This window comes from Sarcophilus harrisii, chromosome 5 (assembly GCF_902635505.1).
Source record: "Sarcophilus harrisii chromosome 5, mSarHar1.11, whole genome shotgun sequence".
In the NCBI taxonomy this organism is placed as follows: Eukaryota; Metazoa; Chordata; class Mammalia; order Dasyuromorphia; family Dasyuridae; genus Sarcophilus; species Sarcophilus harrisii.
In genome coordinates, this window is record NC_045430.1 from 15,637,241 (window position 1) to 15,657,816 (window position 20,576).

Genomic DNA, 20,576 nt, shown 5'->3' on the forward strand with positions numbered 1-20,576 from the left:
CTCATGGGACCATGGGAGAGGCAGGAGTGAGGTGCCTGCATGGGAGGTGGTGACCAGGGAAGCAGGAAAGCAGGAAAGCAGAGGGTCGGAGGTGGAGGTGATAAGGTGACACCTGAGTTTTAGGACAGGCCATTGGATGGCCGAGTGGAGGCGGCCCTGGAGCTCAGCCACAGGCTGGGGGAATGGGAGAGGAGGGCCCGCAGCAGGCGTTCTGCCCTCGCGGCAGTGCAGACCTCACCATATCAGCTCTGTCTGCCTGAACGCCAGGGCTATCCTGAATTGGTTTGCTTCACTCATTTTCATTGTGTTAAAGGGTTAAATCCTGACCCTCCCACTGTTCTCTATTGCAGTCCTCATTCACGACATCAGGCTTATAATGGACCCAGAGTCCAGTGGCCTGTCTTATCGATCTGTATGCTACAGATCAATAGGGTAACTGGAAATGCCTTCCCTCCAGTAGACTGCTGGCCGATCTCCCCATGACTATGAGGCATAGAAAGGTCAAGGTTAGCTAGCCCAGCACTGGAGACAGGGGTGATGTCATAGAACCTCCTACCTTCGGGGGAGAAGTGCACCCTGCCGAACCCAGAGCCACCCGAGGCCTTGCCGGCCTTACCTGAGTCTGGAGCAGTCGGGCGTCTGACCAGCACTGAGTGCCTTCCCTGCGGAAAAAGATGAAGAAGGGAAACTATGGGACTCGGAAGTGTGGGAGACAACAAATACAAACACACTGTGTGTACCTCCAGCTACATGTGTATCTGGTTATGAACACATGGGTGCCTATGTAAGCAGCGTGGCACAGGGCTAGAGCTCGGGCCTAGACTCGGACACGCCCCAGCTGTGGGACCCTGCACCAGCCACTCCCTCGGTTGCTTTCATGCACTGGAGAAAGAAATGGTGAACTCCTCCAGTGACTTTGCCAGGAGAAACCTGCGGGTGGTGCTGGCACACTGTGGTCCGAAGGAGTGCGGGATGGGACTGAACAACACAGCAACACACCTAGACAAAGAGTCCTCAAGTAGAAGGCAGAGCGCAACGTCCAACAAGGCTGGACATGGAGCCCGGCACCAAGTGGTGGTGTTCAAACCTGGAGCAGGTCGCCATTATCTTCTGCTCATTTTACAGATGAGAAAACAGAGGCAGAAGTGCTTGCCCAGGGTCACCTAGTTGGGAAGGGGCTGAGGCTGCATTGGAACTCAGGTCCTCCCCACTCCTGGCCTGGTGCTTTATGGAATACACTATCTAGCTGCCCAAGTCGTGTGGGTCTTTAAAAACTAAAGAGAGGATTTATTTTTTAACTGGAAAGGAAGTCCCTGGACCTACTGAGTAGGTGAATTCAGGGATCCATTGGTAGGGTGTGGCCAGAATCCGGTTAAGAGGAATTGCAGTCTTGGAGGGACACAGCAGCTGTTCTGAAGAGAGAGAGTGGCCAGCCTGCCTATAGCTTTTGTAAGACTTCATGTGTGTGCTGAGTGTCCCATGTCTGGTTATCTCAGTGGGTGGGGCAGAGAGACAATTTGGAACTGGGGAAAATAATTGGATTTTTAAAAAGTGAACAGAGAAGGGTTTAAAGACAATAGGTGTGAGAATAGACACTGGTTATGGCAGCCCTGAGATGTGGCACGGACACCGGGAGCTGCTACTATTCAGGGTGACTTTGTTCCTCATAGTCCTGGGGGGAGGAAGGAGGAGAGACTTGGGAAAGGCCCAATGTTGGAGACAGCCCCAGTGCAGGCCTGAAGACCAGGACATTTTTGGAAGCATCTGTTACAGCAAGATTGGACTAGAGCAACAGAGAATAAAATGCATCTGTCTTGAGCTTTGGGGAGGTTCCATGTGACATGTTTATTTATTGAAGAACACAGAACATACACATGTTTTTCTGGCATGGGATCTGCAGCTGTCGGTATTCTTTTGAGCTTTCTGATCTTTAGATTTTGCATACACTGGAGTTCTTTGTAGAGGGCATGTGTAAGAACATTGATAATCAACTAGGGAAACACCTGAAGCTTTTTTTTTTTTTTCCTTCTTAGAACAGTGACCTATTTTTTAAAAACCAAAGTTAACTATCTTTGAGTCAGAAGTAGAGTTTCATAAACTCGTAGTGTTATTTCCCTGTTAAATTCGTTTTAAAATAATGTTCCCATTTTAGACCCTTTAATCAGGCTAGCTCTGCTGCATCGGTAATTTGTTGGATGCCAAGCAGAATATCGTGTCCAGTCTGGGATTCCATTTTCAAGAGATCGTGAAGAACCTAGACAGGGCAAAGAAGAGCCAGAAATGCTTATTGCAGACTGGTGTGATTACAGGGAACTCCAAGAAAAGGGTTAAAATCAAGCCTTTCATCTTAGCTGGGTTTTGTAAACTGACCCACCCATGGTAGGACTTTGTAATCAAAGAACATTCTCAGGGTCTTTATGGGAAGGTTGAAGCTTGGTTTGCCCCAGAAGGATAAATAAGAGGCCATCAGTGAGTGGGGAAGAAGAGGCTGCTCGGGGAGGTGACCCCTGATAGGACATGCTTTTAACAATCATTTTGCTAGCCTTTGGTGATAGCTGGCTTAAATTTTCACCTACTTAGGAGCAGGATCCTGAAACAGAATGTTTCTTAACGTCCCTTTTAGCGACTTGATTTTGTCTGTGATTCAAATAGAGGGCGTTCTAAATATTTCTTGAAGAAACAGAAGGAACACTCTTAGGAGTTTTTAAGGTTCTGGCAATGTTTGTCACCTATTTTATCCTAAAGGATTATGGATTTGGATGTCTTTGCTTTGAAATATTTATTTTCCAGTTTAAATATTCATGAGTGGCTGATGGCAGAACTCGCCTGCAGGGAGAAGTCAGCATTCTGGAATCTTTGAGTTAGGTCAAAGGAATCTCTTCTGCAGCCCCTCCACCCTCAATCCCCATCCCCCACTCCCCAAGGGCTGATGGAGTCCTCCAGAGGGAGGCCAGACCTCCCTGCCTCCTATGGCGGCCTCTTTTGTTTTTGGCCAGCACTTCATGGATGGGAGTTTCCTTATATAGAGCCCAAATGGGCTTGTCTGCAGCTTCCCCCCATTGCTGTAGTTCTGCCCACTGTGGCCAAATAAATCAGCATCATCTTTCTTCTCCGTGCCACTCGTTCTTGGGTCCTGAAGTCTTCTCTTTGCCAGACTAAATAATTTCTTTCAGCTGATCTTTATATGGCACGCTTTCCATCCCCTTCACTGTCCTGTTTGCCTTCCCCAGAACACATTGCAGCTTGTCAGGGCCCTTCCTTATGTGGTAGCTAGAACTGGATACAGTTTTCTTGAAGTCCTTTCTTCTGGGCCCAGGCAGCCTATTGCCTCTGCCTTTATAGATACTATTCTTCTTTTAATATATTTTCTATCCTTCTGGCCACTAAGACCTCTTGCATCCCAATCCCCTCATCCTTTCCAGCTCTCTGCAAGCTTGGTAAGCTAGTTATTTGTCTGAAAAAGAGCAGGGCCCACGGTAAGGGATTGGTGACCGGAGTGTTTATTGCCACCTCAGTACCAGGCATATAACTGGGTTCTAATAAACCTGATTGTTTTGCATCTCAGCACAGGAATACCTTAGAGGACTCTGACACCTTCTTGAAATTCAAATCTGCCATGTTTGTGGCATCCCCTGATCTGCCAGTCCAGAAGGCTCTTGTCTTCCCCCTAGCATGAGGTAACGTGGCCTGGGTGGTTCTTCATGAACTTGGGCTGGGTCTTCCTGGTCACTGTTTTCCTCTCAGGAGTTCCAAACTCTTCCTTTCCTTGCATTTAAGAGGCTCTGGCCAGAAACTTCGATTAAGCTCATCAGTCAGTAGCTCATCCTTCCTGAGGAGATGACTCACATTTACCCTTTTCTTGGACATGCGATAACCCTCTCTGTTCCCCCTAATTTCTTGTAGACCATGGACAGTAGGTAGCACAGTAGAAAGTGCCCTTAGTTCTCTTCTACCTGCCACAGCAGTAACTTGTTTTTGGCTTTAACTTTCGTTCTTTCTTTTTTTTAATTAAAGCTTTTTATTTTCAAAACATATGTATAGATAATTTTCAGTATTCACTTTTGTAAAACCATATGTTTCAAGTTTTTTTCTCCCTTTTTTCCTTCTCCCCAGTCCCTTCCCCTAGAAGGCAAGTAATCCAATATATATTAAAATAAAAATGTCACATTTATGCCGCACAAGAAAAATCAGATCAAAAATGAGAAAGGAAACAAAATGCATTGGCTTTAATTTTCTAAAAGCCTATATTTTTATTAAGTCAATACAGTTCAATAAAGAGTGATTAACCACTTATTTTGTTCAAGGCACTTTTTTAAGATGGCTGCTTTTTGTTGTTTTTCTTTCTCTCTAAACAGAAAAGCTCTTCCTTTTAGATGTTCAGGCAGCCACTCTCCTATTTGAGAACCTCTGTTGTCCTCTTTCTAAGGGAGCTAACACTGCCCTCCATCTGTGAGATCCATTGGCACCCTAGGATTCCCAGATTTCAGCAGACCCTCCTTCCCTCTCTCACCTCTTAGCCCCATGTTACACTTAGTGGGAATAGACCCTGAAGTGGCTTTCTCACAGGGCTCTTCTTTGCTTGTCACTGCTCCATGTGGGAGCTCTTGGCTCTCTTGGAAGCCTTTTTTCTCAATCCTCCGACCAGGAAGTATCTTTGTTTTCTCTTATCTATACTCCATTCCTCAAGGAAACCCAGTAAGGGTGAAATATAGAAAGGGGAGTCATGCCATGTAGGATAGAATGTACATATTTCATACTAGGACTGCAGATGGAAGAGATATGGCCCTATGATCCCCATACGGAGCTTGGAATGCATTTTCCTCTTGGGTTTGTAATATTATTAGTGCCATAGATTATCACTATCAAGGGTTAAAGAATCTTTTCTTGATCTGACCAGAGAATCTAATCCTTCTCTGTAATGTTGTTTAAATGGAAAAATGTATTGTTTCAGATAACCAACTTAAAAGCGAACCTTCCGAATGGTATTTTGTTTGTTACTACATTGGGCTTAGTTCCACATTCTGACCCTGCCATTTCCTGAGGCTGTGTGCCCCCCCCCCCCCCAGACTGTTCCTTATTTGTAGGATCTTTACAAGTTTTCTGAAGTGCTTTCTAAACTGTAAAGTAAGATATAAAGAAATAGGAGGACGTTGTTTTTCTTAATTTCATCTTGAACTTCAGACTGTCACAAACATAACTTTTGATGGCATAGACCAAGAGAGAAACATACTTTATACAATGAATATTCAAAATGTGCAACTGTGAGTAAGGAAAAAACCCAGAGAATCCTTTATGCTCATCACTCTCCTCAGATTCAAAGATTGAGAGCTAGAAGAAAATTTAGAAGTCAGGTTAATCTAATCCCCTAATCTAATACAAAAGTGGAAACTGAGACTCCAGGATGGTTGGGACTTGCAAGATTTTTAGAATCTTTCGAAGTAGTGGAAATTGTATTGTGTCCCATTTCTCCCATCCCTCCCTTCTGCCTCTCTCCCTTTTCAGTTTGTAGTTCCTTTTGAAGATGAAAAACATTTTTCTTCACTGATTACAGATAGTCTTTCTGTTTTCTCCAGTATGGCACTTTCTTATTCCTAAGGCTATTGAAGCTGGGTCAATTCAAACAAGTATGCGATTGGCTTTTTACCAGGACATAATGCCCTTTGCAGAGAGAAGGGACTTGAAGTTGAAATTGTGTCTGTTAAATGTTTCCAACAGAAGACACTTAGACAAAACTCTTTGGTTTCTGCCTTTAACAAGGTTGGGGAATAGGGTAACAAACTTAAAGTCCTTAAATTGAAACATCTTTGTGTTCCAAACGGAGATTTTTATTTCTTTCCCCTTTTAGATGTTTAGTAAATGCTTTTTGCTGTATGCCTATTGGGATACTAAAGCATATTCTGGCTCTAAATTTCATCAAGGGCACTAACCAAATTTGTTGCTTTAAAACTGTCGTTTGTATTCATTTTCCCTCTGCTTCTCAATAAGAAGAAAAGTTTTTTAAAAAATTAAAAAAAACTGAAATGCTTCTGAAATATTCTGGGGTTTTAGCAGCTTTTCAAACACATGATCTGTATTGGTAATATATGTAGACACTTGTAAAGCAAAGTCTTCTAAAACTCCCTGCACTTAGTAGGTGCAAAATTACTCTATTATGAGAGTGTTGGCGGAATTAAGGTCCGGGAAAGAGTTGCAGCTTGTTTTCGGAATCAGTCCCTGAATGGCTCAGGTGAAGTGGCTTGATTCTTATCAGTCCTTATGTTCTTGCCTCCAGGTAATTTCATACCTGCCTTTTTAAAAAAACTTATTTCATCTCTCAATTTCCTTTCACCAGAAATCCTGAATCTTAGAGATATGTATTTCCTAAGAGTCCTCTACCCATTGTTCTTATCACTTGATATTATCCCAAGCCAGAGGCAGATTCTCCTTAAAGATAATAATAGCTAACATTTCTATAGTGCTTATAAGTGTGCCCTTTGCAGTCATTATCTCGTTTAATCCTCAGCACCACTGAGAAGTAGCTACTGTTATTATCCCCATTTCACAGATGAGGAAACTGAGGCAGACAGAGGTTAAATGGTTTGCCCAGGGTCACATAGCTAGTAAATGTTTGAGATCACATTCGAATTCAGGTCTTCTTGCCTCCAAGGCTGCTTTGCTGCCTCTCCTGTTCCTGCTTCTGGCTTCATTTGGTCACCTCTACCTCGCGTGTTCCCTCCCTCCTTTCTTATCTGAATCCTGCCTGGCCTTGAAGGCCACCCTTCTGACCCAGTTTTCCCAATAAGCTTTCTTTGGCCTCCCAAGCCTAAGCCCTCTACAAGGGGGTGCTCTGGTTAGAGAAGTGAACTGGCGGCAAGGACCCAAGTTCAGACTTAGTGGCTGCGGGTCCTTGGGCAGCTGAGAGCCGTGGGGGATGATCAAAGAAGCTGTCTCCAAGGCCTAGCATGCAGCAGGCAGCTGTTTAATTCGGGATTGTTGGGTTTCCTCCTTTTTCTTCTGAACATCCTGAGCACTTACTCTGTAAACCGCCCTTTTAGCCCGTGTTTAGCCTAGCCGGAAGGGAAGCTCAGGGAGCTCCTAGCTGTCTTCTCTTTGGGTGGCTAGAGCACCTCACCTGGTGCTTTTACATGGTAGATCCTCCTACTTAGAGAATCATGGAAAATAAGTTTGTTCTGCACCAGGAAGAACTTGTGAATAATTAGAGCTTCTCCACAATGGATTGAACTGCCTCCAGAAGCCGAAGGTCCTGAAGATCCTGCTCAGTGCCAGCAGTGAATGGGTGTGCATCAGGCTGACCCTTTAAGCAAAGTGCCTTCTTGCCTGGCATCCTTTGTGAAAACTTCCCTGAAGTCCCTTCTGCCCAGGCAGATCTTACTCTGAATTTCTTGGAGCAGTACTTTGTGGAATTGCTTTGATCTTCTGATCACCTTACCTCCTTGGCATGTGTCTTATATGTTCCCATGAGCTTCACTGTACTCATCACAATGCCTAGCATATGATAATAATAAAAATATTAGCTTGCATTTCTATAGTGACTTTTTTTTTTTTAAGATTTGCAATACACGTTACAGGTATCTTGTTTGATTCTCACAACGCTGGAAGATTGGTGCTGTTTCTCTTCCCATTTTCAGTTGAGAATACTGAGGCAGAGAAAGGTTGAATGGTTTGCCCAAGATCACAAAGCTAGTTAAGTGTCTGAGGCAGCATCTGAACTTGTGTTTTCCTGATTCCCAACAATGTGGGCTTCCTCACCGCTGTAGAGTGTTTGAATGAAAAAACGGGTGAATAATATCTGTACACCTAGACTTCTACAGATTTCGCTTCCATATATTTTTCACTTATATTTCCCCATAAAATTACTTGAGGCGAATTGCTTTGCTTTTTTGAACTCTCTCCCTTTCCCCCCCAAGACATACTGTAGTGATACCACCTGAATTGTGAAGCCACATCTATTTTACTCCATTTATCATAGTCATTGTTGCCTGAGCTTCTGGCTGAGTAAGGGCAGTTTTTTGGTTATCTATAAGCAAGAAATGCTGATGATGTCGTAACCCATGTGGTCAACTGATAATAACTTTTTGGTTTCCCCATAGTCAGTCTGTAAGCATTTATTAAGTGCCTACTGGGTGCCAGGCCAGCATTGTGCCAATGCTGAGGACATCCAAAAAACCAGACAAAACAAAAGTCAAATCCTGTTCTCAAGGATCAAGTAAGAGAATACATATAGAAGCCCTTTATTAACCTTAAAATGGTAAATAAATGTGATCAGTGACTAAGTATTAGGATAACCTCTACTTAACTACTGTGTGATCATGGGTTAGGTTATTTTCCCTCTCTGGAACTCAATTTTCTTATCTATAAAATGAGGGGGTTGGGTTACATGATTTCTAAAGTACCTATAAAACTCAGATATTTGCTAGCTGTCTGTAATTACAAAGTAAACACATTCCTGATTCCTTTTATCAGTTTTTCCGAACCTATAGCTACTCACAGGGATGTCATGAATTTGTGAGAGGCATTCATCGACTCACAATAGGAACTGAGTATTGTCCTGACTCATGTGGTCACCACTCTATTCTGTTGGATAAACTTAGCCGTTTACACACCCACACAAACACTCTCTTACTTACATGTGCACAAAGACATGGGTGAGGAATTAGGTTCCTGGCTTTCCAACTGGCCTGGGCCTCCAAGGCCATGGTGTTCAACCCCCTCAAATCCAGAAAGGGCCCCAGGCCCCAGGGAGAGGGCAAGCAGAGAACCAGAGAATGAACTTCACTCCTGATCCCAAAGGCAGCTGTTTTCCCTCCACCAAACTCCTTGCAGTTGAATGGATGAATGGAGTTGACCAAGAAGAGCTGGATGTGAATGTGGCTTTGCAAAGGAGAGCCTTCTGTCCAGCAGTGTCTAGAATTGTGATAGCTTTCTCAGAGGAGCTACTGCTCTCTGGTACTTCCTTATCCCACATTTTCTGGTGTGCCCTTTTCCATATGAGGAAGGGCCATGATTTGAGGACCTCCCAGAGCTATGGATTTTGTTATGGATTGAGAAAGAGGTGATTAGTCTTAGATTTCTTTTGTTTACCAGCATCCTGTCTTTTCCCTGGAGCTAGCTGGTTATGCTGGTTTCATAAACCTGAAATAAGAGTAATCTTCACATGGGAAATGACTTCCTCATCTATATAGTTTCTGCTCTTCTGTCCTTGAAATGCTCTAGAAATGGCCAAGTTATGTGCCATACATCCTGTATTAATTGTGGAACAATTTCTTGTAATATTTATTCTATTTGAAATTAGAATCCTCTTTTACATGTCTCGGGAAGACAAGAGCCTTATCTGACTCTTAATTGATGTTTCTAAGTTGAGGTAGATGATTTCATAGACACAGTCTGTTAACCTTGTTTGGGGAAAACGTTTTTTTTTTTTTTTTGCTAGACTACATCTGCTGCAAAAGGGAGTGGTTCATTTTGCTCAAAAGAAAAGCAATCACTCACTTGTGGTAGGAAAGCTGCTCTTGCTGGGGAGCATTTCCCTCCTCTGGGAAGAGTTGGAGACAGGTAGCTTATGTGATCAATCATGTCTATTCCAAGAGGGCAGTCTGGTGAGTGTAGAGCCAGCCTGAAAGCCAGGGAGATCTGGTGCCAAGTTTGACCTCTTGACAGATAGGGCTCTCTGATTCCAGCCAATCTAATCACCTAACCTCTCCTTTTAGGCACCTCTCAATTATGGTAAAGAGAAACTGGCATCCGGCATTGGAAAAGGAATTTCCTTTGCCAGTGAAACATCTTTTCCAGTTCCTGTTCTTATTTCTAGGGAACGACATGTTATAGATGGGATGAATTATTCTGACCTATTGTGGGCATTTTATGGCCTAGAAAGATATATTTATCTTTGTATTTTTCTTAGAAAAAAATCCAAAGCATTTTTCTTTGAAGCTCCTGTGTTGACTCCCTTGCAGGGTGTGGAGGGGACATTTTAATCTCCTTTCTTTGAAAGAGACAGACAAGTATCTGCCTATGTTCCATTCCTATAGAGCATATATTGCTGGGCTACCAGTAGATTGTGTAATGTCTTGCCACCCTTCCCCCAGCTCCCTTTGCTAATTGAGGTGTTTGTTCAGTTCAATGAGCAAGCTCTGTCAAGACTTTCCCTGTGGGAGAGGGAATATTGTGCTCGTGGGGGAGGAGGGGGTGAGGGAGAGCAGGACCATTCCCAGAAGGACAGAGGCACAGAACTGAGGCTTTTATGAAAGAGATGAGCCTCCTAGGGGCTGAGTTATATAGGAGGACAAATCTGTATATTTTAACCCTAAATGAAGGCCAGATAACAGGATCTTTGGTCATTCTTCATTATTTAGGAATCTCCTCTGAGTAAATGTTATTTGCTTAGAGAGCTAAGTTGCTACTGATACCGAGTATTGGTCATCTGCAGAGCCTAGGATTGGAGTTCCTTCCTCTTTCTCCATCTCTCATGGCCAGCAAACCCCAAGCTCAGCACTGAATTGGGCTAATGCAACAGCAATTCCAAGTCATCAAACAAGTGCTGAATAAATAATAGGTAGAAAAAAATTAGACACAGACTGGGGGATGAGATGGGATTTAGGGGTATTTAAAAACAAAACACTTTTTTCCCTGACTACTTTTTCTTTTTTTCTTTCTTTTTCTTTCTTTCTTTTTTTTTTTGAAAGGTTTGGGCTTAAAGTGTTAATGTGTCAGCAGTTTTTTCCTCCTCTTTCCTTCAATCTCTTCCTGTCAATTTTTTTTTAAGCATGCAAAAGAAAGGTTTTAACTGAAAACTAATTTATGGGATCACATCATTCTAATTTCTGCATGCTAAGGACAAACAGAACTGTACTAAGTAATTCTTCATTTGTGAGAGGAAGATTACACTTTGAGCTTCCAGTAGTAACTGTCATGTTCACCAGAGAAAGGATTCCCCCCTGTCTCCTGGTAAATTTCTGACTTTTAATCTAGAGCTTGGTAGAGATTTTCCTCCTCTCCTGACTTGACCAGAAAGAATAAAAGTGATTTTGCACATAAAGTAACAAGTTAACAAGTAAACTCAATAAATGAAATTAATTGGATTGGCTCCAACCTATAAATATGAACACCCAGAGAAGCTTCTGACCACCTTGCTCATTAGCTTAGAACAGGCAACTCTAAGAGCCTCCAGTTAGAGCATGGGGTGGGCCAGACAGAGCTAGATGTAGCAAATGTGATAGTAAGAGAGCTGGGGATTTTCTCACACTTCTTTTTGAAAACGAATGTTTTCTGTGTCTGTGGTACATTGTGGAATTCACAAGGAAATGTAAGGTCTTCCTTTTTTAAGAAATGTTTATATTTTGCCTCTTTGTTTTTGCCCTACTTTTTCATAAATTGGCAAAAACCAAAAGTTATCTATACATTAGAATGCAACATTCTGCAATTTAATTTGCAACAACAGTTTATTAAGTGTATTTTATGAACACTCCACTTTTAAATTTAATAAATTTAATAGACAAAGTTATTATTTTACCTAAATTGTGCATGGCTATGACTTTGTTCCTAGACTATAGATCAATTAAAGACATTTAAAAAGTTTGTAATTCTATAAATTTCTATTTTTAGTACAAAACTTTTTTTATTAAAACAAAAAAAAAACATTCCTATAGTCTGTGTTTAATAATGTCATTTCACTAAGCATGTACCTTCACTAAGGAAATTATGCTTGGGTAATCTGAAAAAGGAATTTAATTGGAGTTATTAGGGACCTAGTCACCTGCAAAATGATTTCAAAGCTTAGGTTTCTGACTTGCCTTTCAGCTTTGACCACAATCTCATCTAACGTCCTTGTTGAGAGAGATGCTCTCAGTTAAGTAAAAAGAGATACAGAAATGTGGATTGTACCTTGTATAAACAGATTGTACATTCATACATGTTTTTATGTGCTATACGTGAGAGGATTTTTTTTTTTTTTTTTTAATCAGATCAGTTTTCATTATAAACGAATGGGGAAAAAAATGCCGGTATACGGAAAATGAGTTTTCTGAAGAAAATGTGTGCAACATGACAGATTTTTATGCATCTAAACACTATAATTACTCCCCCTACCCTCACTCCCTATTAAGGCCAATGAAAAAAACCTGAAGTAACTCCCAAACCAACAGGAGTTAAAGGGTATTATAGTTAGAAGGGCGTACATACACAAGCCTCTTCTCAGCCAGGATCATATGTTCAGAAGTAATAACTTTTCACCCATTTTAATTGAAACCCTGAGGGTAGTTGGGAGCAATTCATAGACGGGATTGAAGAGGTGGATAGATGCTATTTGTTTTATGTTGCCTGTAGAAGGTCAATGGAATTGAGTTTTACTGATTATTTCTTTTTCTCAGTTCAATGTTTTTAAGTCTCTTAAGAAAACTTCAATGAGGTTATTTTTGTTCTTCTCATCTTTTGTCTCTGGGCATTTTTAAGATTAAGATTTAAATTAAATTTTAAAATGTTCTTGGAAAACCTAATGCTGTAATATCAGGAGTATAGGTAAAGAAAGTCCAGCTTGACAGAGATGTTTTGTTTTAAGGTTACATAAGATACTTAAAGCTAGATCTGAGAATGGACTCTCAATTTTCTGTTTGTTGCAGAGTAGATTGCCAGATAGATGCCAGACTTGATTTCTATTCAGTGAATAAGATTTTATGGATGTTGATAAACTTGTTTATATAAAACAATCAAAATAGTTACCTTTCTCTCTATGTACTTTAGTTTGATTACCTTTTTTTTTTTTTTTTTTTTTTTTTTTTTTTGCTGCTTTACATTACTTTTAGGCAGAAGTAAAGATACTACAAAGCAACCTAAAGCTTAAAGTTTGAGAATGGAGGGTTGGAGTGGACATGAAAAACCAGGTCCCTGGTTCCTTTGGGAGCTGTGGCCCTTTGGTTGATGAAGGATGAGTGAGAGGGAAGCTGCTTTCAGATCTGGATAAATGGTCAGCCCTGGGGAACCAGACCTAACAAGGACCTTGCAGTTCAATCATGGGAACTACCCAAGGTCACCGAGGTCATGAGGCAGGGTGACTCTTGGTCCAGTCCTCAGCAGGAATTAGTAGAAGATTCCTGCCCATGCCAATTATCCACTATTGCCTGTGAGTTGCTCAGCTTTTGATGACAATAAAATGTCCTTACATTCATGTGAAACAGATAAGCTCTGCCAGAGCACCTAGATCACTTGCTGTGGACATGGCCTATGTGGGCCAGAGGCCCTTCCAGTTTACAAATCAGAAAGTCTTGTGTCGCTGGAGCTGCAAATTCCTAAAACCATAAATCTGGAACTAGAAGGGACCTTATAGAGATCATCAGGTCCTTTGTTTTACAGATGAGGAGACTGAGGACTAGGGGTTTCAAAGTGAGGGTCAGTGTCTCTCAGCCCATCATTTTGCCAGTATCGATTCACCTGATGTTGGCTGGCATGTATCTGGTATACAAGCAGGGGCCACAGGCACCTGGACAAAAGAGAGGAATGTTTGGCTCCTTTCCCCCAAGACTTCCCCCCCCCCCCAAAAAAAAAAAAAAACTCTCAAGAGTTTTTACCATCATTTTTGTGTAGTCAGAGTTATCCTGTGATAAATCCCAGTTAATGAATCTTGGGAATTTGTTTAAAACTCTTCGGTTTGGGCTGTGCTGGAGAATAAGAATATGATAGGACTAGTGTATATAATAACACGGGGCTTTGAAAGGAGAGAAACTTCAGTGATAGCAGATATGTGCTAGAAGCTATAGAGAGTTATTGCTGATCTCTCTACCAAAACTTTACCCTTGTATAAAGTGAAGATAATATTTATCTCCTTCACAGGGTGGGATAATGAGAATTAATTTTCTTGTAAAATGCTTTGAAGATTAAAGTCACTCCATAATATGATGTTAGCAGTGGCAAATTATGAGGATTGTAATGGGAGAACTGTAGGTCATTAAAGGCTCCATTTTTATTCACTCAGAATCACCTCTACTTTATTGCTTGAGTGGCATGGGTAGGAGAAAGAATAGGATTAAATCTAGCATTAGTATGAGGGTACAGTGTTCTTTGCTATTTACTCTGGCTCTTTTTGATAATTTTCCACTGAATTTTTTGGAAGCACAAGATACATATTTGCAGAAAGGCTGTAATAGGATAGAAGCCTTCCCTCCCTCCCCAAGATCCCAGGGAGTTCATTCCCCTTCTGTGAAGCTTTTTGTTTGGGGGGGGGGGGTATCAGTTTAATGAGCATCAAGTTAGTGTTGAAAGCCAATGGTGCTGTTTAGAGAGTCCTGCTCCAAATCCATTGTCCTGGTGCTCTCGGTGGGATGCCATGGGTTGAGAGAGAAGGATAATTAGGGCTGAGAGAGAAGAGGATAATTAGTGTCTTGTCTGAAAGAAATTATGCTCATGATTGGGAGAAAACCAAGTGATATATACTCAGGGTCTCGATGCATTATTTCCCCTAACTCCTCAATTTAGAAGCAGAACAAGATTTGCTAATATTTTAAAAGTCTTTGACCTTCTCTACCATCTAAAGACAAAAAGAAAATGTCTTAAAAACTATGCAGAAATCACAAAGACTTGAGCCTTGAGCAAAACACAGCTTTGCCTTGTTTGGAGAGTAGTTTGATGAGACGCACAACTGTGAAAAGGGGAATTTCAGTAAGTGGGTTCTACCAGACTCAAAACCCCAACCTGAAGACAGTCAGTTGAGTGAGCAAGAGCAAAAGGTTCGAGTGGGGATGATGGAAGAAAAAGTATTTTGAAATTCTTCATCATTCCTACCTCTAGGAAGCTCTGTCCATTTTACATATACCACAAGAAATTGTCCAGAACTCATATGTTGAGAAATGAGCCATGTGGAGCTTTGCATTGGGGATTAGGAAAAGCTTCTCTTTTAGGGTTGTAGAAGTCTGGGATTGGAAGGGACTTTAGAGATTCAGTTCCACCTCCTCATTTTTGTAGTGAGAGAGGTGGTGGCTGAGGAAAAAGTGATGTCCTCAGAGGCACACAGCTGGCTATGGATGAGCACTTATCTGCCCTGTGATAATGAAAGTATTTCAACAATACTCTCCACTGTCTGCTAGTAAGGGATATTTATTCTCAACATTCCTGTCCTACAAATAAATTTTAGAAGAAAGATTCCGATTTCTTTTTGACTTTTTAATTAATCTAATATAAAACTTCAGTTAAGTCACCATCTTGAAATTTTTAAAGCTAGATGTGTTTTTCTTTCTTGAACTCTGTTCCTAAAAGGCATGGGATCCTCATTGACAATTTTTAAAGAGTTTTGTTTTCCCTTTTTGCTCCAAAATTCTTACCATATTTTAATCTTTCATATTACTTGAATACCATATTTGAATTAGGAGCTAAAAGTCTTGAGTTCAAGTCTCAGCTCTTCCATGTACTCTCTGTATGACTTTAAGTAAGTAATTTGATTCCTTTGGGCCTCTCTTTTCTCATCTGGAAAATGAAGGAATTGGATTTGATGATCTTTAAGGACCTGAAGTTGTACTCTATGGGAAGGGGAAAAAAAACCTAAATGCCATAGAATTGAATTAAAGAGAGGAGTGAGATGAACATGAATGAGCATGTAGACAAGTAGACATAAATGGGAAGAGAGGAAGACAACAAACTTTTCCTGATTGTATTTCATCCAAAAGGAAAATAACCCATCTGATAAAGGTGGGGCTGTCTTGTGCTGCAATTGCTATGGTAACCGTACTTGTTCTTTGCCTGCTTTGTGTTTGTGGCTGCCCTCCACAGCCACTCCTTCCCTTCTTGGGGATTTTTGTTCATTTAGGATAGAGTGACTGCCCAGGAGAAAGAACCTGCTTGCCTGTGTCCTCCTGCTGGATTCCTGTGCACTCTTTTGCTTTTTAACCTGGTGTATTCTAGCATCCATTAGGACAAGTTGCAGAATGAAACTGATAGGCACCTAAGAACATTCTCCTTTCAGTATTTGTGAACTGCAAGGATGGAAATACTGGCATTAACTAAGAAGTGAAGTCAACTCCCACTATCATCTGTCCCTCTGATTGAAGAGGGGAGCCATGGGTTCCTGGAGGATGCCCAGCTCCGAACAGCTTAGAGTCTCATCACTCACTGGCTGCTCTGCTACACTCTGGGTCTTCTCTGCCATACTCCTCCACTTCGCCCCCTCTTCTGTTTCTTCTCATAGATCATCTTCCTCACTTAGACTGGAAGTTCCTAGGGGGCAGGGATTATCCTTCTTTCTCTCTCTACTCTTCCCCCACATTCCCATATTTGTATCTTCAGTACCTGGCACATAGTGGGCCCTTAACAAATATTTATTAGCAGATTAGTGTCCTTTTGGCTTCCTTTGAAAAAGGCCAATATAAAGTAGGCTCAGAAAAAATTAGGGCAATGTTTTCTCATACTTCATTTCAACTCAGAAATGCTTCTCCAGCTTGACATCAGTGAAATATTTGGGGAGAAAGGGTTTCTTTAGAGGGTATAATTATTTGGCCTTCAGATACTTATTAATCTTAACCTGGTTCCAAGTCTTTCTAGTACAAAATTGGCAAAAACACATGTGAAACTTAGAAATGTTCTGTTCTACTAGAGCAATGGAATTTTGTGGTATTTTGATTGGTCTAATTTATCAAGAGAATGTTTGAGGGTTCTGGGGCTCATTGTAGATATTATCAAATTAGGGTTTTGATTTTTTTATACCATTTTAAATCACCTTTCCCTTTTTTTTTTTTTCCTTTTCCCTTCTTTCTCACTTTCTCTTATAGGGTAACCAGGAGCCAACAGCCACTCCTGACGCCATGGTTCAGCCATTTACCACCATCCCGTTTCCACCACCTCCACAGAATGGAATTCCCACAGAGTATGGGGTGCCACACACTCAGGACTACGCAGGCCAGACCAGTGAGCATAACCTGACGCTTTACGGAGGTACACAAACGCATGGAGAGCAGAGTACTAACACAGCCAGCACGCAGAATGGAGCTCTGACGGTATGTGACTTAGAAGGCAGAGAATGAATGGCGTGGGGTGAATCATCGTGTGCAGTTCACTTCATTGCTCTCACATGTAACCCTGGAACCTCACACATTCCTCATTCTTCTGTTCATATGCATGAATAGCAAGTTAGATTGTCTTCACAAAGCACCCCAGGTTATTTGCCTTCTTAGTATATCTGTTTCAGGAAAATACCAAAATATTCTTTATGTAGCTCTAAGGAAATAAGCACACTGTTTCCACAGTGAGTGTGACCCTGGATATGGCTGACATCTCATTTCTAGAAGCCTTGAGCTTTATAAGTGCTTTTCTCAAAATTTTTTCTGTGCTAGTTATGCATCTTCAGATGAGGAAACTGAGGCACAGAGAGACTTAGGTGACTTGGCTCTAAGTCAGACAGTTGGTAGGGGAGAACTGGAATGTGAACTCATGTCTATCCTCCCATAGCCAGCATTCTGCCCATTTAACGAGAGCCACCTCTGTGGTTAGGACTTTAGTCTTAGAAATAAACAGTTTAGAGTCCTAGGAGTGCAATCTGGGGGTCATCATTACCTATTTTTCTTAAAACTATTGACATTTTCTGCATTTATAACTTTAAAAAGAAAATATAAGTAATCGTAACCCTGGATGGATCAAGCATTTCTGAATGTTGTTTGACTCAAGTAAGGTTAGTAGCAGGAAGTTATGTATCATTATACTTGAAAGTATATGACAGTCTGTTGTTATACTTAAAACTGTATGAGTTTGTTCTTCTGTAGTGTAATACAAGAGATGAAGACATATTATGTAGCTGCCATAGACTTAATTCTTATTGAAAACCTTTTTTATTACCTTCTCTATAGCATGGATTGCCCACTAACAGATTATCCCAGTGAAAGCTTTTATCCACTTCTTAAGCTACTTGTTAAGATTTAGATTCCTAATAAAGAACCTACATTGGAAGCTTCTGTTGCATGGGGATGAATTTAATCAGCTCATACTTTCAATTTTCTTTTTACTTAATGTTGGGGACATAATAGGAATTTTTTTTTTAACATAAAAATGCTTAATATTGTGCCTTTTTCCTTTGGCTAATAATATTTCAACTTACAAAGGAGATGAATCTAAGACTTCCTTCCAGACTTTTCTCATCCTCTGTTTTCCATACATCTTCAAAGAAGATTGATTTATTAAGAGCCTCCTACATGCCAGGTACTGTTAGGTACTGGAGTGACAAAAACCATCTCCTTCCCACCCTCCCACCCCCCAAAAAACAGTCCCTGCTCTCAAAGAGGCACATCCTCCCTGTCTAGAATCAGGCTTGGGATTTTGAACATTAAAAAATCTTGAAGCCATATCTTTTTATAAAGAAGACAAATCTATTGGTAAATTTTTATTATAACTCTAGAATTACCAGAATATCTTTAGGAGTTGAGATTCAAAATTGCCCAGTGGTCATTAACCACAAGCTAATCCTTATTTCCATTTCAGCAGAAAAAAAAATGATAAAATCTAAAATAAATTCTGAGGCTCTCTTAGAAGAGATTGTTCATCCCTTCATGAATTTGCCCACTGCTTCTCTTCTCCATTTCTCCATTTCTTTCCTAATTCGCATTATTGCATTGTGACTAAGATATCTACCCATTATGTATGTTTCTGATAGTAGTGAATATAATAAGCTTTGACCCTTGATGGAAACCTTCTGCCAAGCCTTCTGATTATCTTCCATATTAGGAGACATCTCCTTGAGCTCTGTCAAGAAGCTCTGCTAAGTCAAGCAATTGCAGCTCTTTAAAGAAGCCACTTGAATAAGAATAGGAATGTATGTACTTGGACCCTGAGGTTTTGATGGTTATGGGAATAGCTCAGGAGAAAATGAAAGCCCATGTGATGAGACCTTAAAGAGAAAGGTAGCATAGCTGCTCTAATTTGAAAGTTAGGTATTATTGGGAAACCACAGAAACTGTTAGAGGGAGTCATTGAGACACTTGAGTTGAAGACTCTTTTTCATCAGAGAGTGACTAAAGTGGTGGACTTGGAATCAAGAAAACCTGGGTTCGGCACCACCTCTGACCTCCATTAGCTTTCTGACACTGGACAAGTCACAGAAGGAGATGAATCTCAGTTCCTTTATCTGTGAAATAATACCTTAAGTACCTACCTTATGTAGAAGGTTGTTGTGAGGATCTTGTAAGGTCATGTACATAAAGTGCTTTAAAATACATAAAAGTATTTTCTTCATATTAGCTATGATGATATTAGATTCCCCATCAATATGTTGTCTGCCTGGGAATTGAAATCAGGGTTAGGAGACCTGCATTTTGTTTATCTAATTACTGATTTGAGTAAATCAGTTAAGTTTTCAGTCTCTCATGTTACAGATATAAAATGCAGATAAATAATTCTTGTGATCAATGTCTAAAATCATCTAAAGAATATTAAACTTATCTCTGTCTCACTCCAAATAAGAGGACAGCAGAGACTTTTCATTTCTCCTTTAGATAAATAATGTTTAAGTAAAAATAAAATAATATTAATAATAAGTAATAATGAAACGAAATACTTATATTTTATAGAAACAGTTTGTACCTTGTTAGACAAGACTATAAAAAGATAGCTGCAGATAATGCTTCCTCTTTGGACTCTTTGTCTGCTTTGTGAAATCTGGAGAGATTGCACTCATTTTATGGAATTTGCCTAGAACTGGAAAGCAGTTTGATTATTATCCCAAGTGTTAGCTGGATGGATTTGAGATTTCAAATCCATTGTATTTGTTGTTGTTCTAGTAGAATATTGGCTCCTTGAAGCAGGGACGGGTTGTTGTTGTTGTTTTTTTTTTTTTTTTTTTTTTTTTCTCTGATTGTTTTTCTAGCACTTTTTATAGAGTAAGTGCTTAATAGTTCAATTCAATGACATTTTAAAGCACTTAGTGTGTGTGCTTATATCAGGGACTTTAAGACAAAGAAACAAGCAGATCCTATCTTCAAGAAGCTTTTGTCAGGAGGGAGGGAAGGGATAGAATATGTGCAGGAAGAAAGAAACTGAAGGAAATCTGAGGAGGTATAGATCATTAAACACCAGGAACATAGTAGCAGAGTTTCACAACAAGATAATACCGAAGCTGCCGTTTGGAAAGATAGTACAGATTCTGAGAAGCAGCCATGAAGATGAGTGCTTCCATGGGGAAATGGCCAGGTTTATGTCAGGCAGTGGAAGTGAGACATGAAAGCCCTAGGTATTATAATAACGGTCATTTCCAGATAGGGAAAAATAAATACTCATTGAATTTGAATCAGTTAACATTGAGGCATTTACACAGTGGCCCCTTTCGAACTTTTTTCTGCTCCTTTTGGCCATCCTTCCTTGTTCCACAGTGTGGCAGGAGAGGAAGTACATTTCCTCATGTCGTAGGTAGTATGAGGGGCTTCCAAGGGCTCCAGGCTAGATCAGCTGGGACAGCCCTTTCATCCTTATCACTTCCCCTGAACAGAATCTTAAGGCTTTGAAGTCATTAAAACTATCCCAACCTCACAAAATGGACAGTGGGCGGTGTGCTATAGCAGATAGCATTTCAGCTTGCCCACGTTGCACTGAGAAGACTTTTGGGGTTCACAAAGCTGTTT

General features: G+C 40.7%; 1 protein-coding gene across 17 annotated transcripts in view; it reads left to right on the plus strand.

Moving 5' to 3' along the window:
• RBFOX2 (RNA binding fox-1 homolog 2) overlaps positions 1-20,576 on the plus strand; it is a 290,000-nt gene that overhangs the window by 206,917 nt on the left and 62,507 nt on the right. For all 17 annotated transcript variants that reach the window (XM_031938956.1, XM_031938967.1, XM_031938954.1 and 14 more), the window contains one exon: positions 16,746-16,970. In XM_031938956.1, coding sequence (XP_031794816.1) covers positions 16,746-16,970 — 225 coding nt within the window. The remainder of the gene's footprint in view (positions 1-16,745; positions 16,971-20,576) is intronic.